General features: G+C 41.3%; 1 protein-coding gene across 5 annotated transcripts in view; it reads right to left on the bottom strand.

The window, feature by feature from the left end:
* Window positions 1-27213, bottom strand: part of LOC133134957 (probable phospholipid-transporting ATPase IA) — a 102956-nt gene that overhangs the window by 35472 nt on the left and 40271 nt on the right. For 3 of the 5 annotated variants that reach the window (XM_061251607.1, XM_061251603.1, XM_061251606.1), the window contains exons 15-26: window positions 24751-24792; window positions 23107-23179; window positions 22358-22463; window positions 20586-20668; window positions 18063-18112; window positions 17178-17247; window positions 15889-15973; window positions 14854-14993; window positions 11955-12093; window positions 7898-7962; window positions 1255-1427; window positions 766-949 (exon numbers count right to left, since the gene is read on the bottom strand). In XM_061251607.1, coding sequence (XP_061107591.1) covers window positions 766-949; window positions 1255-1427; window positions 7898-7962; window positions 11955-12093; window positions 14854-14993; window positions 15889-15973; window positions 17178-17247; window positions 18063-18112; window positions 20586-20668; window positions 22358-22463; window positions 23107-23179; window positions 24751-24792 — 1210 coding nt within the window. The remainder of the gene's footprint in view (window positions 1-765; window positions 950-1254; window positions 1428-7897; window positions 7963-11954; window positions 12094-14853; window positions 14994-15888; window positions 15974-17177; window positions 17248-18062; window positions 18113-20585; window positions 20669-22357; window positions 22464-23106; window positions 23180-24750; window positions 24793-27213) is intronic. The other 2 variants (XM_061251605.1, XM_061251608.1) reach the window with 1 other exon arrangement.

Below are 27213 nucleotides of genomic sequence, written 5' to 3'. Positions count from 1 at the left end.
GAAAATGAAGGAAGGCATCAGTTAAAACCAATTCCCTTTTGGTGAATACACACTAGTCAGATGAGTGGGTCGTTTGAACAAGAAAGCAAAATCAGCATGGTTGACACACTAACCCCCTGAAATAGTATATGTAACAAGTAACTGGACAAGTAATAGGCATGGAACCAGATAGCTTGGATACTACTGTAGTGAAAGAAAAATTGGCTTTCGTTCCATGTTGTAAAACAAGCCTGTTTTCATCAAAGACCCCTGTTTCTCACTGTTAAGAGTTCCTGCAGGCCATTATACAACTGAATCCTAATGTAACCTTCTCTATTGCAGTAATCTGATGCCATAGCACAGAGAATGTCCTGTAAAGTAGCATACTGCTGGATTTCCCTCCCTATAGGCCAAACCACTGAGCTTGTGCAAAACAGGAAAGAACAGGAAAATAAACATGAACAGGAAATCCATGCACAGCAAACAACAAAAAAAGGAACCCTTCAAAGATGTCACAGTGAATTCAGAGACCTACCGTTGCTGTGGCGGATACAGTGTGGCCTATACCATCTCATCCAAAGGGATGAATGTCAAAGGAGATTAGGGTATAAGATCAGAGTTCAGAACAAATTAGAACCAATGTTTCTTTGCACCTATAGCCAACAGCTGAAATTCAGGAAGTGACCACACCCGTGTATTAACTGCTTGCCTGAGAAAAATGACCTACCTCATGGCCCAAACTGCACACTAGCCTGAGCATGCACACCCCCGGCCCACCCCTCACACCTGGGCAATGGAGTAGTCAGAGGAGTTGGCAGCTTGCAGGCCCTCATTGCCCGAGATGCCCACGCCGACATGCGCCGTCTGGATCATGCCCACATCATTTGCACCGTCACCGATTGCCAGCGTGATGACCCGAACCTGCTTTTTCACCATTTCCACCACGTCAGATTTCTGCAGCGGGGACACCCTGTAGCCCAAAGGGAAACGCATCAAATTCATAAGGCCTGCGACCATTTTTGCACACTATAGTTAGACAGGAACAGGTGTACATCACTCAAGGTTTGCTAAACTCGTACCCACCCCCTTCCACTGTTGAAAGGCTTTTTTAAGTGATTAAGTGATATTTCTTCTGTAAGCCTCAGCAGAGATGGACAGAACCTCCTTTCAATGCAGCTGCTGCAGGATGTCCTACTGTGGGGCTGTTCCCGTAAACCAGGCATCGCCAGCCTGTGACGTGCATCTCAATGGCAGCCATGCGGAAGCAGAAGTTACCTGCAGCAGATGACTGCCTTGCAGGACAGTGCCAGGTCCAAGAATAGCTGGCGAGCCGCAAAGGTAAGGGCATGCTGTAGTGTCTTTCCATCAATGATGAGGGCAAAATCACTGTCCTTGTGCAGGGGATCTCCCAGCATGCTGCAATGCTGGCTGAGGGCCTCCCTGGCACCCTGTGGAGAGATGAGTGTCATTCTCTCTGTGCTCTACATCCCCAAAGAAACCCTTTCACCATTCAGTATTAACCAGTTGGAGAATGAGGATTTTCACCCTTTTCCCATTTAATGTAAAAAATTTCAGGTATGCAATACACTTAAACAAGAAGAATTTCCAATAAATTGTAGGCATTAAACAAAGTAATTAAAATGGGTTTAGTTGATAGGCAATTAAAAACTAACAACAACAAATAACTGAAAATAACACCAGCCCCAATAATGATAATCAAAAAGAAGAAACTAATGTGAACAATAACAATTCATTTTTGTGTGTATGTAAACATTTTACTCCCTACTGAGTTTAATTCTTAATGAAATTTTAAGAGGCAGTTTAATTTACTCAACATGAAACCTGGACTACGTTCATGTCAAAAATAAACCTGGATCTTTTTACAGGCCATTTACTTCTTGAAAGAGAACTTTAGATACTTAAACTATGTCAGCCAGTTGTACCCTCTAACATTCCTTAAAAGCAAATCATCATTCTTATCGCTTGGCAAAGAGGAATACAGTGGAAAACAGTTTTCTTTCTGCTGCGAGAGGAGAGTGGACCAAAAAGCATAAGTTGTTACTGTAGACACCCAAATGAGACCTTTTTCTTGAAAACCTTGCACGACAAATGTCAGAAAACAAAATCCACAAAAAATATGTCTGGTCATACAGAAAATTCCAAAGTATAATATTTCTCTCAGGACTGAAAACTTTGCTGAGAGATCAAAGTTGTTACCATTTTCTCCTGCAGATATAAGTTATTACCTGTTCATGACTGCTATTCAGTAAAATGCATTACTCCGAGGAGTACACTTTTGTAAGACCGTAAATCACTGACAGCCGTGAAAAGGATATACGTTGTTTTCCTTAAAGGCAGCTGCCCTCTTTAAGGCACCAAAATGCTTAGAATTCCAGCCAAAGAAAAGTCTCATGTGTTTTGAGCTCAATGGCTGGCTAGGACATACACATTAATGTATTTAATGCTCAGCATCCCATACTGCAAGTCCCTGTATCCACAGGTGCTTATGCTGCGTTACAAAAAAATGCCTATGTTCCTTTACATAGAATATTGGTCGTTCATCCAGTCAATTATTTTTGAGACTACATTTTACCGTAACAAAGCCAAAAGAGCACAACTTCAGCTCACAAAATCCGGTGACAAAGGTAATGATACATTTTGGGGCACCCTGTTACACTATGTGTAGGATTATACTTGCATATTACTATTCCTCCAACATACACTCAGTGAGTACTTAATGGGTATTTATTAGACTTATTTTTGACTTCTACTGCTGTAGCCTATCCACTTAGTTATGATGCGTTGTGTGTTCAGAGATTCTCTTCTGCATACCACTGCTGTAATATGTGGTTATTTGCATTACTGTCATCTTCCTGTCAGCTTTGACCAATCTGGCCATTCTCCTCTGACATCTCTCATTAACAAGGCGTTTCTGTCTGCAGAAGTGTTGCTCACTTTTTTTATTATTTGCGACATTCTAGTGTGCGTGAAAATCTCAGGAGATCAGCTGTTTCTGAGATACTCAAACCACCCAGTCTGCCACCAACAATCATTCCACGTTAAAAGATCACATTTTTTTCCCCAATCTGATGGTTGATGTGAACATTAACTGAACCTGACCTGTATCTACATGATTGTATGCATTGCACTGCTGCCACACAATTGGCTGATTAGATAATCACATTAATTGTAAGTGTAACAAATAAAATAAAACAATTAATAATTTCATCAGAAGATGTGGTGAAGTGCCAGTAGGGGCAATTGGTGGATGGCCAGTTCACAAAATATATGTTTTAAATAACAAAAATTAAAATTAAAATCGAAGCACAGACAAAGATTAACCAGCCGCAGAACTCCATTATACATTCATTTTGGAAATAAGTACAGCTACGTTCCCCAATGCCCACCCCCATGCACAGCTTAATGGTGCACACAAGACAGATCCAAGAAAATGCTCTGAATATTTATGGAAAGGCCAGCATCACACACTCAGAGAAAAGACAAGCAAGGTCAGGTGAGGATGCCAGATGCCCCAATCACCAATCAGCCCATCTCAAGCTCCCATGAAACCAGCTCCATTTTTCATGTTGAGAGAAAAATTCTCCCTCTCTTCCGCAGTAGTATTCCTGGCAGGAAATGAATTGCGTGTTCAGCAGCTAAAAATCTCTCTCAATTCCATTAATTAAGGGGTCACATTCTCTGAGGTGACAGAGCAAGTACAGTGCAGGTTTAGTTATGAAATCAGCACAGACGCTGCCATGGCGAAGACTGGGAAAGAGTCATTAACCCATGGCCTGGTTCTACTGCTCCTCTGGAGAAGAAAAATCATGGCTTATTCCATGACTGTGGCCACGCATACATTATCATCAAAGACGGGTAAATCAGCAGTTGACTTAACCCATCAACGCCTCTGGGCACGACTTTTCCTTTGGCTCTAGCTGGGAACGTTGTGCCTTTCAGTCCTAATGGAACAACACACTACACGCAAATCCCGGCTGAGACCAAGAGGTGGTCACTTTTTCCTGTTCCTGTTTCCTGTCAAGATGACTTTCAAATTTCTGCAATATTCAGAATAGGCTGCCCTGGCTGGAATGAGCTTTTCATTTTCATGATGTTCTGGGCTTTCTCTTTTTGTTGGATGCACTGAAGCTAAAAACATGATAAAGCTGGGGACCACATTCTTGCATTTGGATGATTTGACCTGTTTGAAGGTCTTAGATAAAGATACAAAAAGAAAAAAATATAAACAGACCATTAGAATAGTTTCAGGCCATTTCTCCCAACCACTTCAGCATGTGCCAGATGTACATTGCAACGAGCTGATTTGGAGAAAAGTTCACCATTTTCTGACTTATTATGTTCTGCTAGAATTAATGACGTGAATGGGTTTTTATACTTCTGCTTTCCAGACAGCTTTCTCAGCAGACAGGCCAGACGTACAGACAAAGTGATCAAGAACATAAGATTCACCCAGACAACAGAGGGGAAGGCAGCCATGTTGGCTGAGAACGCTTATTCTGTTCAGCAGTGGGCAAAGGTCCCTGGGGTGACATCTCCCACAAGACAAACCAGGCAGTTTAGCTTGGCTGAGAGGTGATGGAGTGCCCCCTGCCAATTAGCAGAGACGTGCCAAAGCCGCGAGGTCACCTGCCAAATCGCAGGTTTGCTGGCAGCACCTGAACGAGGGAACCAATGCGCTCTCTCTTTGATTGATGGTGCCATCTCAAGGCTTCATTGAACCCGCAGAACCACCGTGGTCTTGGAAAACAGAAAGCAAGCAAACAGACCGAGATTATCTGACCACGCTGGCTGGGAGATCGTGGAAAAAAATTAGTAATGAGTGACTGGATAATGCATATCTTCTGAAGCTGCATTACAAGGTGTATGAATACACATAAGGGGAATTTGGCCACAAATAAACATCTGAATGTACATGTGAAAGAGAGAGTGAGAGAAAGAGAGAAAGAGAGAGTATGTGTGTGTATCTGTGTGTGTAATTGTGTATCCACATGTATGCGAGGACGAATGTGTGTATCCAGGGGATTACAGATCTCAAATGGGGCCTTTCACTGAGGGTTAGTGTTGCCTCAAGTGTTGGATACAGACACCCTCATTGACCGCCCCTGTGGAACACTAATGACCGTTTGAGTGCAATACTCGGGGCATGTGGGGGAGAGCAGTTGGGTGTGGAGGTTCAGCCACTTCAAAGTTGTAGATCATGCCTTCAGGGACCCCTTGGCCCTGAACTGCTATAACAAAGCTGGGAAACCTGAGCTAAGGGAAATATTTGGAGCACAGTGCATCGGGTGTCACAGAAATTGAGAGAGGGGTACAGAGGAAATTAATAAGAGAGGATCTACTGAGAGGGCCAGGAGGAGGCCATTCAGGTTACGTGGGGCAATGGGAGCAGATTAAACAACATACCCAACATCTGACAGCTGAAGGTCTGGCAATGACTAACAATCTCCTGTAATTAGGCCAAAGAGCCAAATATAAGCCCAATAGGCCAAAGAGCCCAATACATCTGCATGGCCTGTGCTACATCGAGTTACTTCAATAACATATATGTATCATGGCTCACTGAAAATCTACACCTTTTCAAGGGCAGCATGTTTCCAATGGCGTGGTTTCATGAAATAAAAACATTCACATTCTTGTACAATAAAACATATTTTAATGCGTTTTTGATATTCATGCATGTACTTCTCCCTGAACAGTGCCAGAAATGTAAGTTCAGCTGGGCAATTAGAAACTGCCTGTTCAATGGTTGACCATTGTGCTTTCAAAGTACCCTTAATGATGTAATGTCTTTTCCGATAACTTAACTGAATAACTTTCTGTTTGAGCTGTAAATTCATAAATTCATGGATGATGGTTACTGAGAACTCAATAGGGATATTGCTATGTCTGTTGTCAACTACAGGTACAGACAATTCCTGCAATATTTTTAAATGCTACCGCACTACAGTAAATGTCACTCAATCAGTAATAGGATTCCTTTCGTTATCAGCGGCCAAATTACTGAGGCAGAGGTGTAGCTGGGATATTAATGTCACTATTATATGGTCGAAACCAAAATGTTGTTTTGGCCTTTGTAGGAGAAGAATACTATTTTTCCCCACTGCAAGGCAAAAGGAATATCTGCATGTGCTTAGGGCCTCTTCCGTGCACCTGTTGCCAAACTTGGCCATGGGGACGTAACCCCAATTGATTTATGGGTCATAAAGGGAAAGACCCTTCAGCACTTCTGTCTCCATCTCCTTTTTTTTATATACAAATCAATCTGTGCCCTTTCACATTTTGGTGTTGGAACACTGGGACAGCTCCAACGTACTGTACGCTGAATGCACTGGAGGGAATGCTGTCAGCAGTGTATTTGAACATTTTCTATTCCCTGATATTTTAACAGTGACGTTTATCTGACATAATCTGCCTAATGAGACCAAATCTGCGAACCACTATTCAAACCAATTTCGCTCAATACACACATGGCAGCACACACTCAAACTAAGCACATGGACGGACACACACACAAACACATATGCACACATATATGTATGTACAACTGTACAGACCACATATGCACACATATATGTATGTACAACTGTACAGACACTCACTCACAGGGGTGCGTTTATTTTGGTTGCATATATAATTCTAACAGAGTTACTGTAATTATTCTTAATTGAAATTTGTTATTGGTTAAGTAATACTTTTTTAAGTACTACTAGTACTTTTATAATACTAAAAGCAATGCATCTTGTATTCTGTCGAACGTCTAGTGTGCCTCCTACAAGTTAGCGCTCAGTGGCTTAGCCCCCCCCATGGTCTGTCATGCCGCTATCTGAGTTGACTGAAGTTTCACTGCCACCAAACAGTTTTTCTGTCCTCTCTGAGTGGCCGATCCATCCACCTTACAGTGAAGCATTCTTGGTTGGCTCTGTCTCACAGGCCCTGAGCTGTGACCTCATGAATTACCTGGGTCAAAGGTCAGAACTTCTCTTCAAGCCCACCTGCTCAACAACCATGTTATGACAACTGTAATAGTCCCAGAGAGAGATGGCGAGAGAGAGTAGAAAGGTACAAATGGAGACCAAGGGAGAAAAAAGGAAAAGGGTAAAATAACCCTCTTCAGTGACACTGATTCAAAACTCTTGCAGTTGTTCAACAAAAAGAAAGTTTCAAAGTCACACCTTTTTCATTTCAGGCAACCATTACACACTGCTTAAATCTAATTCGGAACAGCCCTAAACAGAGAAAACAAATGCTGTGATGAGTGAAACAAAAACAAAACATATTTTTATGCAGGCATTGTGCAGTTATATAAAATAATAATGCAAGAATGTTTTGAGTATTTCATGTTTCAGCAGCAGAATGCTAGATACTGCAATGGAGGAGGTAAGGAAAAGAAGCCTACAGTGAAGTGAATTGAAAGGGAATTATTTTCCCTCTGAATCTTAAAATTGCTTTTCCTTCCTAGCGAGAGCTAACAAAAAAATAAAAAGGTATAATGATTTGATATATAAAAATGCAGGGTGGGCACGGTTGAAGGAGGAGGAGGTATCTTGGCCAAAACCCCTTGGGATTTCAGTGAAGCCACTTCAGATTGGGCTTGGGACTGAACGGGTTAACTACCATGGCTAGAGCATGAAATGTTGAACAAATGGGTTTAAAGATTTCATCATTTATGTCAGTTTCTCTAATTGATATTTTTAGCAGAACACAATTTCATCACTCTATGACAAAGGTTGTATTTAAGTAACCAATTTACTTAAGTGTACCTATCAATTCTGTAATGACTCTCCATTTATTAAAGATAATATTTTAAAAAGCAGGAAGTTATTAATAAGTAGTTCCATAATTAAATGTTTTCTAGCAACATACTGTAAAGAACCTGTAATGCCCTGGACACACTCACGTCAAACGAATCTTCATTGATCACCAGAAGACCCATGTTCTTGGTAAGAAGTTTGCAGGAATGCCCTATGGAAACAAAGAAAGGGGGACAATCAGACCTGCCCACCAGTGTGAGCCACCACGAGGACCAAGGAATCAGCCCAATTAGAACACAAAGAAAATTACGTTTGTCTGTGGTGTGGGGCTAATCAAAGCAAAAAGGAGGAGTAGCCTACCAATCAGTAACTAAATTATGCCTTGGAAATATCTGATTCAGATCAGCATGGGAAAGTTAGGCAAACATAACATTAGTCACAGAGATATTGCACTTTGGTTGACTTACTACAAATCATCAAATGCTTCAAATGCATACTTGAAATACTTAAGATAGAAAAACTGGAAAACATTCCTTTGGTGAATTCAATTATATACAAGTTTACATGTAAAAAAAACACACAATGACACAATGACAAAAATATACATTTCTTTGTCAGGAAACACACAAAAATTGGGGACAACGTACAGTATAAAATAGGGCTGAAATTCCTTCATGGTTCACCTGATATTGAAGTAAATACCTGCAAATTAAAGCTGACAGTCTGCACTGTATTCAAAACCAATGTGCTGGAGTACAGAGCCAAAAGGAAGAAAAAAAAATTGCTTGTCACTATCCAAATACTTACAGACTGCACTGTACATATTTGACACAGGCCTGGAAATCATCTTAAATCTGCAATAAATATTTAATTTTTACTTATGTTTAGGAAAATTGCATAAATAGACAGTCAGACATATGTACACAGAGGGGAGCACTGATCCCACAGGAAGTTGGATAATAATCAACAGGGCCCAAACACAACTGTAGGGACAGTATAGTGACCACCCCAAAGGAACTTATTTATATCCACATGGGTCCCTCCATTCAGAGCTAAGTGCACCTAATGGACCAGGTAACATCATCACCCAACAAACCAATTTTGACCAGATTAGACAACAACAACAACACTGTACATAGTGCAGCAGTATGGCATAGTGGTAAGCAGAAGGTTCTGGGTGTGATTCCCAGGAATGTAGCTGACTATTCCTCTAATTCTCCCTGCATTTTTATGTGCAATTACATTGGGAGGGAGTCTGGCTCGAGGGAAAAGAGAAATAGAGAGATCCTGTGTTTACTTCAGGTGTAAGGCAATTTACCAGAAATGATCCAGCAGCCAACAGCTGGACAAATGTGTCCAGCAACAGGAACGCAGACAATTTTATGGCCCAATTATGTCTCTCTTGCTTGAATAGTTGTTCCTTTGGGATTTTCTGGCCTCAAAAATCCTGAAGCTGGACGAACAGGCAGTTGAGGTTTGAGCAGGAAGAAGGGGGAGAAGGGACCTTCACCAGGGCATAGAAAATGTGTCCCTCACTTTCTGAACCCTAACCCTTGACACAATCTCCACCCATGTGCCTATCTTTTATACTTGACAATTTGTGAACAAATTGGGCAATCTTCTAATAATGAAAACAAGAGGCCAATTTTCTCAGGTTTTATGTGAGGGGGATACACGCATTTAATAAAAGGTACGGAGAGGGAGATGGGGGGTCCTAATTGGACAGCTGCATCACCAAAAAAAAAAAAAAAAAAAAAAAAAAAAATTGAGCCTTATTTCCAAAATTATCCATGTATTACTCACCTATGCTTTTTTATCAAGATGCATTAACTTATTGTTCTCCTGTTGTCTAGAGAGTAATAACTTGTGAGGACCATTTGGGTCCGTATTCCAGGCCATGTGAAGCACTAAAATTGCACTTGTCAAGTCTGTCACAACTGTAGACTCAAACTGTAGGCCCCCATAGATTTAAGTACTGTTTGTGAGTGTGATGCTTGGTATGACTATTACTGTACTGTATAACTTCTCTTCCCTTTTAATTATCATAATCTTAGTAATCCAATTGTAATGTATAATAGCTAGTCCCCTCATTCTTGCCAGGTGTATGGCAAAATTAAGTGTGATACTTTCAGTTTTACTACTACAACAGTCTACTCCATGACACAACTAGCATGGTGCTAGCTAATATTGCACTGCCATAATGTACAATGTTTGAATTGTATAAATAATATGAATAAAAATTATGTATTTAATTTAAACAGCACAGAACTTGTGCTGCTAATCTATTCTACGACATAGAGAAACTAAAATCGCGGACAGTTTAAGAAGCAGTCTGAAAACTGAACCTGACACTTAACACTTCATATCCCCCTTTTTTTTTTTTTTTTTCTTCTGTTCCTGATTTTTCACCCAATTTGCTGACCGATTGTACCCTGTTTATTGTCAATAGTGTCTAAGGTACATGACTGGAACGTGGAAGGTTGGTGGTTCAAACCCCAGTGTACTGATGATAAGATCAATTGCTTTGGATAAAAGCTGCAGCTGAGTAAACAAATTATTATGTTTAATTATGAATTGGTAATTATGCATTATGGCGGCATGGATGGTGCAGTGGTTAGCACTGCCGCCTCACAGAAAGGAGGTCCTGAGTTCGAATCCCCGTCGGCCGGGGCCTCTCTGTGCGGAGTTTGCATGTTCTCCCCGTGTTTGCGTGGGTTTCCTCCGGGTACTCCGGTTTTCTCCCACAGTCCAAAGACATGCAGTTTAGGCTGATTGGAGAGTCTAAATTGCCCGTAGGTATGAGTGTGTGAGTGAATGGTGTGTGTACCCTGCGATGGACTGGAGACCTGTCCAGGGTGTATTCCTGCCTTTCACCCAATGTATGCTGGGATTGGCTCCAGCCCCCCTGCGACCCTGTTCAGGATAAGCGGGTTAGGATAATGACTTAATAAATAATTATGTATTATGATTATTGTTATTATGTTTGCCAATGTGCACTTCATAAATCACACAGCCTATTAGCATAGCTAGTGCTGATTGATGGAGAGGCCCACGGTTTGCTAATAGCTGCTAACTTGTAGCCTCCAAGGGGCCAAGGAGCACAAATGCAGTAGTGCCCTGTGGGGACTCATTACCGAATTAAGCCAATGATGGGACAGAATCAGTTGTGGCCTACTTCTGTGGACATAGTGTGGTCATAGTCAGTGAAGGACATTGCTAATTCCGGGCCATAGGGCCCAGCCTGTTCATGCCCTTTCATGCCACTCTGGGTCCCTTATCAGGCTCTGCTTTCTTTTTTTACCATTGCAAGAATGTCCAAGTTGGACCTTTTTCAAGGCTGTGGTGCCATTGGTGAATGAGCTTGGAAGGTCCACGTAGCAGTGTTTCCGGCAACACGTGTCTTGGCTTCGAGAAAAGCCGTAAAACAAAATAAATATTGAGACTTTCAAAGAGCGAGCCATTTGGCTGCCGGACCTGGAATAACACGTTCCCCCACCGGCTCAGCTAGCACGTTGGTTCTGAGGGAGAACACAAAACGGTGATTCAACTGGCCGGTAGGTGGCCCGGGTGCCTTGCGATACTCACCTTTCCTGCCCTCGGCTGTGTGAGGCAGTCAGGCTATAGAGATTTAGCAAATATCCCCACATCTGAGGGCTTAAAGCCTGCAGATAATGCAGGATAATGGAGACCCGTGTACTACACATGTTCACATCCAACTCTGTACTACACATGTTCACATCCAACTCTTGCATACGTATGTGTACATGTAAGGCTGCTATTTTGTCACCACAATTTCCATTTCGGAGACCACAGGCCACATGCACGCAATAAAATAAAAACTAAAAATGATTATATGAACACATAAATACAAAATTTAGTATTGTGGGGGAGACCAATTAGGACTACACCGCTAAACGCAATGTTGTCAATAGCAAAGCTCACAGCCTCAGACAAGCCTGCTCAGAGTGGCAGATCCTATATCAAAGAAATGCTAAACTCGACCCAGACTTTCAGGATTGGTTTCTTAATTCTTAGATTATGTCATGCCTGCCTATGAGCATGTTATGAGTATCACCCCAGAAAGGAACTAAGGGGCCAGGAACTCTTATTTTGCTTTCCAAAAATTACCAGCTGCTGGTAACAGTTTCTCTTACTGAAAAGGCTAGCACAGCAGGAAGTGACGGCAATGTGGATGTGGCTCACCGATGTTGATGGCAGTCTCTTGCTTGTCCCCGGTGAGGATCCAAATCTTGATGTCAGCCTTCATAAGGGTCTCAATCGTCTCTGGAACTTTGTCCTGGAGCTTATCCTCAATGGCAGTTGCCCCCAGCAACTGCAGGTTCTGAAAACAGAGACAAGCCACACTGTTCACTCAGAGGGACCAGGCAACTACAGCACAAACAGCCTTTGCATTACTGTAGTGAATGCTTGGCATGTGCATGAAGCTCCCAGGGCTGGAGTGGTGGGGTTTATTTAAAAATGTTCACTGCAAAGGAGTCCTATAAGTTTCATGTCCCAACGTATGTACACATGCCAAAGACAACTGCAAATAGAGTTTCGCCCAAATAAAATTCAAGGCCATCTGGAAAAAGAGGAGTGAACAAGGGCAGAAATGATGAGGGAAAAGTGGCTTCAAAATGCTGGTGGAGCAAGGGAAGAAGTGATTCACTCATCCCACATTAGAAGGTACTTCTGATAAAGAAATGATAATAATGAAAAAAGAACATTGTGGACACATTTGGGCACGGCGCGTGCCCGGGTGTGTGGCATGAGCGCTTCAGCTAAACTAGCGGTCACTAACATAGCCACAATTGTGTTGTGAGCAGCACAGGCTTTGACAGGACTTTGGAGAGAGAAGTGCTAAAGTACACCTCGGGATTAACAATTCAAGGTGCTCTTTCAACACACTTATACTGTATAGTGATATAGGGTAATGTATAGTACCTTTTAACTTCCCCAATCACTATGAATATCATTGCATTTATGTCTGGGTATTCACATTTTTCAAACTGTGTTCCTGGAAGGCTCTGTCTCATTAATCTATTTCCCCTAATATGTATACTAATAGGCGGCACGGATGGTGCAGTGGGTAGCACAGCAAGGAGGTCCTGGGTTCGAATCCCCATTGGCCATGGCCTCTCTGTGTGGAGTTTGCATGTTCTCCCCGTGTTTGTGTGGGTTTCCTCCGGGCACTCCGGTTTCCTCCCACAGTCCAAAGACATGCAGGTTAAGGCTGATTGGAGAGTCTAAATTGCCCGTAGGGGAGGATTGTCTCCTGCTTAGTCTAATCAACTGTACGTCGCTCTGGATAAGAGCGTCTGCCAAATGCCAATAATGTAATGTAATGTAATGTAATGATGCACTGTGTAAGAGACTGTTGTGCATCTCTTGACCCTGTCTGACACCAAAAATCATTCCATGGTCAGTCACATTTCTTCCTCATTCTGAGATGTGGTCTGAAAAACAGCTGAACCTCTTGAACCTCTTGTATTAACAAACTGGCATTTAATGAGTACAGAGTAATATATTCAGTATTTAATTTAGATTAACCTTTAATTACAAAAAGTGCTTTCAGTATTTGTCATTTAATTAAATGCTCTGAAATCACTTGAAAAAATAAAAAGATCTATCACCATGACAGGGAAATCCTTAAAATTTTACCTGCGCTTTAAGTAATGACAAAATTGAAAATGGTATACAAGTTAACTGAATTGAGTGCTAAATTCTGAATTGGGTTCATTCATTCAGTGTTGCGCTGGAAGAAATATTTTCCACCGGAGTTGATCAGCGCTGCCACCCAGTGGCTAGGAGGCAGAGATGCACCCGTTCTCCTATGAAGGCGCGTTATTGAGGCCGCTTATTTGCACAGGCTGCCTAGCCTGGCGGGCTCGGTCCACTTGTGATTTATGAGCGTGGCTACCTGTGTTTGACTTGCACTTTGGAGATAAATTGTTGCGCTTGACAGGGGCGTGATTGTGCTCCGTGACTCTGCATCGGCTGTAGGATTCCCCACTTGCCTCCCACATTAATCTGCTCATTGGGGGAGGCATTAAATAACGGTGCAGCTCCAAAAGGTTGAACTTTGCTGCTCCAGCCGTTAAGTGCGGGATAAAATGACCGTACACTGTAAAGGCTGTTCTCTGGTCAAATGGGGTAGTCGAGAAAATAAACAAGTCATTATGCAGCGTGTTTCCTCTGCAGGTGCCTGAGGTGGCAGCTGGCATGACTTGCACTCGCCGTATTATCCATTTATAAGCAGGGGGCAACTGAGGTGAGTAGCCCATTTCCAGGGGTGGAGCAGGGTTTCAAACCTGCAGCTCACTGAGGTGCTACATACAGTACATAAACACTGCACACTACTGGTCGGATAAGAACCTCTCAGGATACCACTGTCTTTCACAATGTCCTCTGAAGACACACTTTATCACAGGCACAATATTAAGAGTTATCGAAATAAGTTAAAATATTTCTCCTTCAGCACTTGTTACAGTCAGTGGCCTTCCAATAATGATTTGAGTACATTAAGCTAAAAGAACGACCTTCTGGACTTGCTACTGTAAATGGTCTTACATGATTCAGTGCTTTGGCAAATTGTTAGTTACGAGATGTTAGTTAATGGCTCCATAACTGTGCTAGGCACATGGTTAGTGTGCGTCTCCGTGTGTATCAGACCTGGATCAATTACGGAATTGTTTTGGATTCAAAAACTTCTGCCTGAACAACTGATCTTGTCTGGTGCAACTGAGCCACTTTCTGGTCCTTTTGGTTGGGTTTGCAAGCTCAGTAAAGTGTCGAAAAGTATCTGAATCCAAAAACAATTACGCAATTGACCCAGATATGGTGTACGCTTGCCTGCGTACATTTTGAGGAGAAATTGAGGGGCAGCCAGCCGATCATAGATGACTGTGTCCTGCAGGAGAAAAGAAAGCAGGTCACTTTTGACATCTTGCACCTTGGCTACTCACCATGCCGTTTCTCAACCCTGGTCCTGGGGACCCACAGTGTATGCTGAGCTTCATCAAAGCCAATTAAGTGACCCATGCAGTGAAAGACACAGTTGGCGGGACCGTGGGTAAGTGTGGGACGGGGTGGTAGGCCTGACCTTTTCGATGCGCTCATAGCTCTCCTCCAGCTTCAGTGCCCGATGCTGTAGTGCAGTCGCAGCGCTGTGGTACACCTCCACCCACTCCTGGTACGAAACCTCCGAGATGTCGGCTACTGCGTAGCACAGAGTACGCAGCCCTAAGGAGTGGGAGAATGGAGCCACACATGAATTCTAGGTAGAGCCACTGGTTATCGTATGTACACTCGGGAGAGCTTAGTGACTAGAAATCTAAATGAAAGAAGCTGCTTTGACTTAATAAAGCTCTCTCCTCTCTCTGCACATTTGTTTGTACTGTGTCTAATCTAGTAATTCTATGGCCATTATGGATTGTGGGCATGTAATATTTTACCCAAAGTGTTGGTAAGACCCGTACATCAGTTTGTTTACTGTAAATATATAAATCACCCAATCATGTGGCAGCAACCCAATGCAGACATGCAGATGGACAAAAGGTTTAGATCTTATTCAAGAAACATTGGACGGGGGAAGAAATGTAATCTAAGTGACTATGACTGTGGAATGATTGTTGGTGCCAGATGGGGTTCTTTGAATATTTGGACTAGGAGAAACTGCTAATCTCCTAGTCTCTAGCATTTACAGAGAATGGTGCAAAAAAACTAAAGAAAACATCCGTTAATTAGAGAGGTCAGAGGAGAATGACCAGACTGGTTCAAGCTGACAGGAAGGTGACAGTAACTCAAATAACGACAGTGGTGTGCAGAGGAGCAACTCTGAACCCACAACATCGAACCTTGAAGTGGATGGGCTACAGCAGCAGAAGACCACTACGTCTGAATTAATAAGTCTAAGTAATGAAGTGGTCACTGAGCATATGTACAGTGCAGTCTGTAAGTATTTGGACAGTGAAAACTGTACAGAAATGATTTGGAAAGCGGAAATTGTACGACTGTCCAAATACTTACAGGCTGCATTGTATATAATACCCACCATGCAAAAATGTGCATGTGTTTGTTTGTGTGTGTGTGTGTGTGTGTGTTTGTGTGATTCTGTGTCTGTGTGCGGGTGACTCACCTTCCGTGGCAAATTGCTCCAAGTGAGTAAGTGTGATTTCTTTATATTTAGAGGAGGCAGCCAGCCGATCATAGATGACTGTGTCCTGCAGGGAAAAAGAAAGCACTTTTGACATTGGCTACTCACCATGCCGTTCCTCATTATAGCTCATTACAGTGCAGAGCTTGTCACTGTGGTTAGAACAAATACTGGCATGCACAGTTAGTTCCCAGGTGGAGGGTTGTGAAACACTTTGCTAAACAAGCACAGTATCTTAAATCAAGATGCACACCATCTGATTTCTGAGGATGGCCATTTTCCAGCTCTAATTCAGTTGCGTGTGTGCGTGTGTGACTGAGTGAGTTGGCTAGTGAGTGAAAGAGCCAAATAAATTAAACATGGATTGCCCTGAAGGCAATTTGTTCTGCACAAAAAAATTCACATTAACAAGATTCAACATTTAGTCAATGTATTACAAAGGATATAGCCAATATGGCACTAAATAATATATACAATAATAAACAATTAATCAATAAACACATTTGTTGAGGAGTTGAATATTCTTTGGTATAAAAGAGGTATTCTTTGAAGTATTCTTTGTCCTTGTTTTGGGGCACTTGATATCTACAGCCAGATGGTTACAGTTTGCACTCTGGGAATTATGAATGGGAAAGTGTTTGGAGAGCTTGTGATGTATGGCCTGGACAGGGATGTGATTCTCTCCAGGGGCAAGCCTGAAATATTATTACCTAATGGAGTTACTCTGTCGAGCCCGTTCTTATTTTGGACAGAAAGAGCACTCCTCCAGCACTGTATGCCGAAGGTTAGGACGCCTGTTGGGAACTCTAATAAAACAGAAGTGCTGGTTTGGAGATGACTCCACCTGAACTATGGCTTACTAAGATCAGGGCCGTATTTAAAAACACATTCTTGCACACTATGTGCTTGGGTGCTTGGCTCATCAGCAAATGGTGACAAGTTCATTGTCACCTTGCAATGACCTTTCATCAGGATGCATTGAGTGAACTTTGTCAGTGACTTCCTCCCACATTTCAAACCTCTAGTCAAGTCAAGGGGATAAAGGACCTCAACTATGGCATGGATGTCTACGAAAAAAAAAATGGAGTATGCTTCAAAGCATGCCTTGACTGAGTTCTGTCAAGTTTTGCTAGCGCACATACATATTATTCATTTATATGCTTAGCTACAGTCACACCCATTCTTTTGTTAGCATGTATTTTAGAAAACACACAGCTCTGAACTGAATGTCGTGGGTGAAGAGCCGTAGTTTCATGAAGGGAAATACTCACAGCCCCTTTGCAGTAGAGGCGGATCTTCCCGGATGGAGTTCGCATTATGACAGACATTCTTTTCCTGGAACTGAGCGGAAAGGGGCCAGAGAATGAGAGGAATTTGGAGGGAAAAACAGTATAATCACAGAAAAACATCACACTGAATCATTGTTTTTTAGTATGTGATTTTCATCCAGCTTTGTCATGTCAAAAACGTTTCAAAGGCGCCAAGACTTGGGTTGACCTAAACATTTTGATTAATATCATTCTCTTGAAACAGAGACAGATACTGTAAGCCCAATGAGGTCAGGAAAAGAATCAGGCTCAAAATAAATTCTATTTAATAATTTAGCAATAAATAATGCATCCTGAAAGAGATAATATACAATATACAATATATCTATTACAATATAGTTTGCAGTGGTGTGTCATTAAAGCTTAAAATCAATGACTGATTTCTGCAAGTGTGTACTAGTGTATAGCTTTGGGACAAATTGTATCAGAATACAACAGTCTACTAACAGAGTACTGCCAGACACAATTTCATGTAGATTCCATGACAACTATGACAACTACATTACACCATTAACTAATATCACTACTGACTTGGGATACAAACCCAATTGCCTTGGATTCTAATACCGTTCTGTGTCGGCAGGGTTTGCACTTTTTGAGAGTATTTTATAAGTTTGATACAAGTATTTGAATCCAAGACAATTACATATTTGATCCAGGGCTGCTGTAAGTATGAGCATCACTGACAGTCTGGTCTAATAGGTACTGATTTTCACCAAATGTGACTGAGCTGCAGTTGATATGCCTGCATTTGGAACTGGCAAGCCAGTGGTCTACCTGCCACACTGATGACAGTCAGCACAGACATGCACACTGGATAAAACTTACCTTGTGAACTCCAGAACATTCAGCAGCTCATACCTTTCCTCCTGGCTTAGCTGATGCACAGAATACAGAAAACAAAACAAGGCCCTCAATGTCTCTCAATTCAGTGATCTTTGAAAAATCATGGAGGCAAAAAGTATTAAGTATTAAGACAAATACATGACTGGCATATAATACACAGGTAAAAACCACTAAATATCAGTTACACACAATACTACTGATCTGAGCAGTCATTTTCAAGCCCAACCACTAGATGCCAGCATTCAGCTGATCATTCAGTTCAAATGCTTAATGGACCCTTGTGTGATAAGGAAGGCCCCTGCTGGGCTTAAACAAAAACAGAAATGTAGAAATGTGACAGAGAAACCAAGATTCTGGGATGAATGGGATGATGACACAATGAAAGTACTGGCTCAAGAAAATGTCAGTGAAACCTATAGTCATGGCCTAAAATCCATTACATTTTCTTTTTATGATACCTTGGAGTGGTGCAATCTTCCCTAACCAAATACATAAAAAGTTAAAAAACTTGCAAAAACGCTTTACAGTATAGTACAGTACATACAATCTATTTATCAATTGCCCTTCCTGGACAACTGGATAAGAGGAAATAACAGGACATAACAGAAAATTACATGTGGGATAACAGGAAATTGCCAATTAAAGTAATTATTGCTCTTAGCTTGAGAAATATATTACACCCAGTAAAATGATAACTGGTTTGAGGAGAACAGCATTTAAACTTCTATGTATGAAGTTTTTACATAGCACATACACTCAGTGAGCACATTATTAGGTAGACCTGGACACCAGCTTGTTAATGCAAATATTTAATCAGCCAATCATGTGGCAGCAACTAAAAGCATAAAAGCATAAAAGCATACAGACATGGTCAAGAGGTTCAGCTGTTTTTCAGACCAAATGTCAGAATGGGAAAGAAATGTGACTTTGTCCATGGAATGATTATTGGTGCCAGACAGGGTGTTTTGAGTATCTTAGAAACTGCTTATCTCAGAAACTTCACATACAACAGTCCCTATAGTTCACAGAGACTGGTGTGAAAAACAAAAAAACATCAAATGAGCAGGAGTTCTGCAGGCAGAAACGTGTTGTTAAAGAGAGAGGTCAGTAGAGGGTGGTTAGAACAAGGGCCAGACTGGTCAAAGCTGACAGGAAGGTGACAGTAACATAAATAAGCACACATTACAACAGTGGTATTCAGAAGAGCATCTCTGAACACACAACACCTCAAACCTCTAAGTGGTTAGGCTACAGCAGCAGAAGTAACCAATAAGTCAAAAAAATAAGTCGAATAAAGACCTAATAAAGTGGCTCAGTGAGTGTATGTGCATTAAAGAGTTAAAGAGAGCAGGTTGGAGACTGTAACTGTTAATTATGCGGCAGGCTCCCGTGGATGCACCGGAGTAATATTTCATATCCCTTGGAAACCATTCATAAATCAACTCTGTACCCTGGGAGAGGGGCTATAATTACCTGAACAGAGAGCAGACTGTGATAAGTAAAAACTCGATTGATGCACAATTACAATCTCAACAGCCATTCCATGCTGGGGATTAAGAGTTTATAGCTATTGATACAGCGGAATGTGATTCAATCAATTGATTTATGGGGGCAAAATACTGCACTCTGTATCCATTATGACAAGACTCAAGACTCAAGATGCTGCTTTAGGATACGGAGTAAAAACGGAAAACTGCTAATTGCAGCCTAAAGGTGTAAATCATATTGCTTGCCGAAATGTGTTACTCTTTTGCCCACTTAAGACAGTGGTGTGGTCTTACTGGCTCATTAAGCTGGAAAGGCGATGTATTTAACTGAATTATTAATAGCACTTGTGCTTTCAGGGTTGTTTGTTCAGTTTTATTTGATGGAAATCCCTTTTGGAGAAAAAAAAACCATTATAAATAAATTTGCTAACCAACATGGGGCTGTCCAATTCCCACCATAACTTAGAATGTCCAATTATCTGCAACCGCCAGCACGTTCATGGGTGAACCCCACTACTGATTTGGAAGAGTGTAACCATCCGTGGATTTTTCCGGAGTCACCAGCTGCTTCTTTTCACATTGCAGACAACAGTCAATCTTGCACAGAATGGAGTCGGAGGAAGACCTTTCATATGCCACTTTGACCTGTAGACCATGGGCGCCTAATCGACCAGTGGGGGTGACTAAAGAGCAGTGAAACACTGATCCCTTACCCATTGAACCAATTGCATGTCACCCGATGGAGCTACCAGCCACAGTCATTGCTAGCATGGTCTGCTTTCCATCAGAGACCATGGGGCTCATTCATGCACCACAGTGTGGTGACTTAACTGAATCAACCGCCCAACAACCCTAGAATGCACCATTAACCATGTACAATATGATTTATGCCAGGGCTATCTCCTTGGCGTGGCTTCAGCATGTCCAACCGAACACTTTCTATGGGTTTAATTTCCTCTGGCAAAGAACTTATAGAACACCATCCATCCCATTCTGTACCGTTCCACTGGTTACTCACACAATTGATGATGACAGAGTCTGGGGTTCGGCCAGAAAACACAAAGCCGAGGTCCCTTGCTGCTCTCACCAGGGCCCCCTCATCTGGAAAAAACAGGGGAAGACCCAGCATCACGAAAAAATAGGGAGTCCCAAAAAAACAACATGAGCCCAAATCAACTCACCAACATTTGCACAATGAATCCAAACAATTACCTCACTTTAGTGATACAGTATAGGCAATATCATCAACAACAGATATGTACAGCACTACATGACTACAGCATTGTGTACCATGCAATTACTGTATATACAGTACCCTATCTATAATTTCTTTACAGATGGACAAATCATGTAGTACCATTTGGGCTTTGTAAAAGACTTGAAGAAGAAGGGGTAAAAGCAGCTAGTTTAGGATCCATAAATTCTACACATCAAGTAGCACATCATTAAAAACGCATTCCAACTGAAATTATCAACAAAACTCACATGGAAATAAAGCAATCTCTCTGTGGCAAAAACATATAACAGCAGCAGAGGCAAATAGGGAAAGTTTAGAATAATAAGGAGTGAGAGTGAGAAAAAGAAAGCGAGAATGACGGTAAAACAGAGAGGAGGGGAGGAAGACTGAGTCACTGAAATTAACACAAAGGGATGCACCAGTAGCAGCAGTATAACTAACAAGAAGGCCAGGGAACACTGTCCCTGCGAGAAAGAAAGAGTCGGGAATTCTTCCCTAATTAGCAACTGTGGATAGTTCTAGAAGCACTCAGGCATATTTTCGGGACAGTCAGACCTTGCTTTATTCATTTGAATTAACGGCCCTCATTTTTTGGCTCCTCTGAGGGGGAAAGAAAGCAGGCTTCGCGCAAGGTGTGCAGCTGTTGCGTTACTCTAAAATGTACAATGTGGCTTAAAACTCTGGTTTGTCACAAATGTTCAAAGAGAAGATCCCAAGTGGCTTTTTCCCCCCAAAAGTAGATAGATATGCTTTTGGCCTGCACTGCTACTGGGAATATTGAGAATATGAATTAACTTTAGGTGTGACATTGACTTCAGTAAAACATTCCATCATTCATTCAGTGGTATAGTAAATTATGTCATGTGCAACTGGATTACAGTAAACAAGCCAAAAATGAATAAAAGTGAAAATATGTATGAAAATATGTAAGAGTAATATGGATACCACCAAAGTTGCTTTATTCCACATTTCAGTGATTTTAGATAATAGCCTGAGCAGCCTGATATTGACTAAGTTCTATTGCTCGGCCAGCAGCTCAGAAATGGCCTAAACTCATGGGAAACATAACTGCAAATCCAAAGAACACCTTTTACTGTACACAGACACAATTGCTGGGATATGTATGGGACATTTATCGCTGACCGCTAAAAAACAGCAAAACTGTCCCACATGACACTCGGCCGAGTGGTTTGGAGTTCAGACAGTACTGATAGGCACTCAATCACCTCACTGTGCTTTCAGTGGTTTACAGAATTTCATTGGGTCAAAACAGAAACATTTTCCACAAAGATCACTTCACATCATATAATGTCATGTGGTGGAGAATGTGGCTCTGGGGGTGGAGAGTTCTGGTGGGGAATTATGGGGTGGGGAGTGTACAGGAAGATGTGATCCTGGTAGAACAAAGGTTGGGCAGTCCAGATTTTAGGGGTGAACTTGCTGCTTGAGGTGTGTATAGGGTATAATGTATCATATATAGTGTAGTTGGAAGTGATTCAGCAGCTACGGAGAGCTGATAATCAGAGGTGCGGAGTGGATTTGGCGGGGCAAACCTGGAGAAGCCGCCTGGTAGATGATCTCATCGCCAGTCCGCTCTGGTACGGCTGTGTGGCACACAGCCATCATGGTCATAAACTCCCGGATGGTGGGTGCAGTTGGCTGCAAACACAAGAACCCATAAGCTAAATTCCCAACCTTTCAACCTGCCATCTAATCATCCCAATTTAAATTGTTCTCTCCTTCTCTACCATAGTTGATGTGTAGTGAGCATTCTGGCACAAAATGGCTGCCATTGCATTACCCATGTGAGTGCTGGTGGTGGTTCAGGTTAGTTCATCACTGTAAAGCACAAAACGCTATATAAACGCTATATAAACGCTATATAAATGTAAAATCTATCTAATTCATTAATACAGTATGGTACTCAACACTATGAAGTGTGATACAGTGCTACTGTCTGGCTGGTGACTTGCTGAAAATAAAAATGCAGGCAACGCTGAAAATCCATATACCCTATGAAGAAAATATTAACTATTGATAACAGAGTGTTAATGTCCCACCCGCTGCTTGGACCTAGGAAGTGGTTTGAAACAATGGGAATTCCCAGAGAGAAAAACCAAAAAAATTTTCTCATGAGCAAACAATTACTGAAAGGTTGTTCCTAAATTTGACTTGACCCTAGGTAACCCTAGGAAGAGGTCCCTTTCCAGGTGAGTGTGGTTTGTTTGGCTCAGGGAAATTTCCCTCTGGCTTCTCTCTGTGTCTTCTTTCGGGCACAGAGCTCATTGGTGGGCAAACTTACATGGTTTCTCTGGAGGTTCTCCAACAGGCTGGGGTCGTTAAATCCCACCTCTTCAGCCACCTGCGCAGTGTGTCTATCCGAGAGGAAAAACAGGATTGTGAATCCTTGCTTTACATGGCGGGGAGACCGTGTATCCACAGGTTTGTGCAAACACAGGATCTGAGATTACAGGTTTTAGGCGAGGGATACATTACATTATAGTTATTTAGCACCCTGTTTGAGTATCTCAGAAACGGCTGATCTCCTGGGATTTTCTGTCACCAACAATCATTCCACAGTCAAAGTCACTTAGATCAAATTTTTTCAAAATTCTGATGGTTGATGTGAACATTAGCTGAAGCTACTGAAATTCAGTATTTAGAAAGTATATGGCCTCCCCAAAATACCTGTCTTTTTGCGTCACATTCATAACGCAAGTTATTTGTCTTTTAAAATTTTTTGGCCCATCCATTATTATTATAATAACATGCACAAACATTTTTTATCATGTAGAAGGATACATTTTCTGATGGATTTTGTTTGCCATTTTGTCCAAATCCATACACATCCATTTACATCCATAACGCTGGAATTGTATAGTGGTAAAAGTATAATACATTTCTGAATCCAGTGGTTCAAACAAACAATATCCTTCTTAAGATGTTCAGCACTCTGAACACTAAACACAAGTGGTATTGCGTGCTAGAACCCCTCACTTAACCTACATATAGAATATATTTAAAATTAATAAAAATCATTGAATGTAGGCTCACTATTTCAAATTTACAAAACAGGAGATGTTAGACAAGACAGTAAATTGCAAATACAAGAAAACAGAGAGGGCTACCCAAGGACGCTTGCCCCTGATTGAGTGATGCTGAGTTAAGTGTAGAAGGGGGTAATTCATTTTCTTTAATTCATTTGACCTTATATTGTTGAAAGCAGGGCTATGCACCACTGTATTATAATGAGAAGATTCATGGTTTTAGTCTCTTTTTAATGACACTAAACATAAATGTTTTCGGAGGTAATCCTGCTTAGCGATTGAATACCTCTTTTATACTTCTGCTTCCCACAACAGAGGTCATATTTGGAGAAAAATAATTGTTAAAGCTGGGAAGTGACAATTTCCATCTACATATTCAATAAAATAAAACCAAATCACACCACGTTGGTTTCAGCTTGAATCTGGAACTGTTTCAACAATTATCGATTTTCGATATAGACACTCAATGAAAGAGGACATCAGCATTCTTAGCATTCTTAGAATCAATATAATATTGCCCCATGCAATCACCCTGTTCCTCTCTTTTAGGCCATAATCTAAACACAACATATCTTACAGAACTCAACTCCCTTGATATCCGAAGTAGAGCAACAATCTTGGTATTTTATAGAAAGCTTACATTCTCCTCTTTCAAATAGTTTCTAAAACCCAGATAGAGCAGGTCACGTGTATATATGCCTCAAGCATAATCATCATCTCTTCACAAGGACAGCAGCACATGACAGGATGCATGACTGTGGTAAATGACACCACAAAGTGCTGTTACCACCAAGAACATTTACAAAGGTTCAAAGCAGGAAACAGACAGCAGAGCAAAATGTACAGCAAAGCAGCAAATGTGCAGCCAAGCAGGAAGTGCAAGAGAGGGGCCATCTTACCCTTCATCCTCAAAATAACCATAATCTTCATCTGAGTGATGCCTTCAGTGAAGGAGAAGAGTGTAGGAAGAAAAAAGCAGAAGACAGATGCGGAGAGATATAGAAACTGATGCAAGAAAGACTATACACAGTAAATGCATTCAAATACTAGGTGTACTGTATACACTAGGCAAATTGAACTAGCAATAGTCGTTGTAACATTCAGGAGGACAAGACAGGAGGCCAATGCGAAAAATGGATATGGAGAATATAATCAGATAAACACAGATTGGGCACACAGAGCACTGTCATACATCATACAAACATAAATTACCATCCAATGACTTGGATGTTACTATCCAAGTCACTGGAATACAAAAATACAGTGGGGTCCAAACATAGTGAAAATGCATCAATTTTACATTCTTTTCTAATTGAATACAAACTTTTTAATGACAAATTATATTATCAGCATATCGATTTCACTGAAAAGTGAAAAATCTTGAAAAATGTCAATTAATTTTTTAGTTGTTTTAATGGCAACATGCTCTTGAGCTGGAATGGACTCCACAAATTTGCACAAAACCTGATGATTCATGTTATCCCAGGATTATTTGACAATGTTCCAAAAAGCAATACCCATGTTACTGAATGCTTGGCTTATGTCAGTCTTCAAATGTAATCTCTATAAATGTTCAATGGGGTTCAGGTGACTAGATTGTGCAGCACTCCATGCTCTGTTCTACATTTTTCATCGTAATTCCTCAAATCCTGTTAATTTCCAGGATTACATCCCAGATTTTCAATGTGGTCTCAGATTTTTGGACCCCACTGTAAGAAGTCACAGGCATTATTAGAGCCGATGCCCCAGCGTTGTCTGATTGGCTGCAGGGCTACGATCGCGACAGTCGCCTCAGCTTGGCATTAGGGCCCAAATGGGGTGACCTCTCTCATTTTTCCCACAGAACTGCCGCTCACTGGATGTTTTATGTTTTTTGCTTTTCGCATTATTCTCTATAAGCTATAGAGACGGCTGTGCGTTAAAATCCCAGGACATCAGCAGTGTCTGAGATACTGAAACCACTGTTTGGCACCAACAATCATTCCATTTCTTGCCCCTTCTGATGTCTGGTCTGAACAACAACTGAACCTCTTGACCATGTCTGTATGCTTTTAAGCACTGAGCTGCTACCACCTGATTGGCTGATGAGATACAGTGGGTACCAGAATTATTCGCACTCTCAATAAATATGCACATAAAATTCTAAATAATACCGTTATTGACATAAGCTTTATTTTCCAACATTTGTAACGCAATCTGCTTTATTATTGATTAAATTGAATTTAAGTCACCCCATCCCATGATTCCTGTGCCTTACAGGTGAGGGCACAAGCATAAGCTGAAACAAATTTCAGCATTTCAGTCAGTGTAAGCCCTTTCACACAGTTATGTGCTTTCATGGGAAAGGGGGAGGGGCTGGAAGGAGTAGCTGTAGACACAGCATTAACAGGTCACAGCATTAACAGGAAATGGAGGAACCAAAAAATGATGTGGTGACACTAGGGGTGCGTCCCATTAGCCGGAAAGTGCATACTCTTTAACTCCACTACCACCCTCTTCCACTCTGTACCCCGGAAACCGATCTTTGTGGACACCATCCCTCCACTGTCAAAGTGTACAAACAAAATGGCGACAACTCCGCCCTCTTCCACTCCCCTAGCGTAGTGTACAACGATGTATGTTTCAGCGGAAGTCTTTTCACGTTTCTGGGTGACTTACTCACATACTATGAAAACCCAACCCACAAAATCGGGCACTATCCAGATCCAGAAAACAGAGATGGCAGGGCACTTGAATTCCCCAATTATGCAAAATATTTAGGTCCAAATTATTGTGTTGTTATTATCAAGAATATCATCCTACCTGGATTGTGAAATGTCAGTTAGTTTTTGTGGCCCATAACCGACAAAGAAATTAGCCAATTTAAAACAGGGAAGTGGGTTTATATATTTGTTTGTACATAAAATCAGCATGACTCTTAATAAGCACGGCAGCTACTATTATTTCAGTAGCCTACGTAAACATACATGGAAGAATTTATTCAACCGACCATTTCCAAATGACATATTTATTAACAATAAATTTGTTACAAATGTTACAGTGGGAAATAATTGTTTTTCAATGTGAACACTGAACATCGGAAAACGATAACTCACATATGAAGTGCCATATAGGCTAGGCTATGATTTTACAGGCTACTGTATCCTATGCAACTTGTTCTTAAAACTTAAAAGCGATTTTGTCACTTAAAATGATAGATAGATAGATAGATAGATAGATAGATACTTTATTCATCCCGAGGGAAATTTTTTAAATTTTAGAAATTTTAAATGGACAGACCACGTGTACGATCTCTAATTGGCTATGGGAATATGTGTGGGTTTGGCAAAAAATAACGATTATAATAGGGCTATAATAGGACG

This window comes from Conger conger, chromosome 8 (assembly GCF_963514075.1).
Source record: "Conger conger chromosome 8, fConCon1.1, whole genome shotgun sequence".
Taxonomy (NCBI): domain Eukaryota; kingdom Metazoa; phylum Chordata; class Actinopteri; order Anguilliformes; family Congridae; genus Conger; species Conger conger.
Note: the sequence above shows the minus strand (reverse complement) of the source record. Positions and strands in the feature narration are given on the sequence as shown.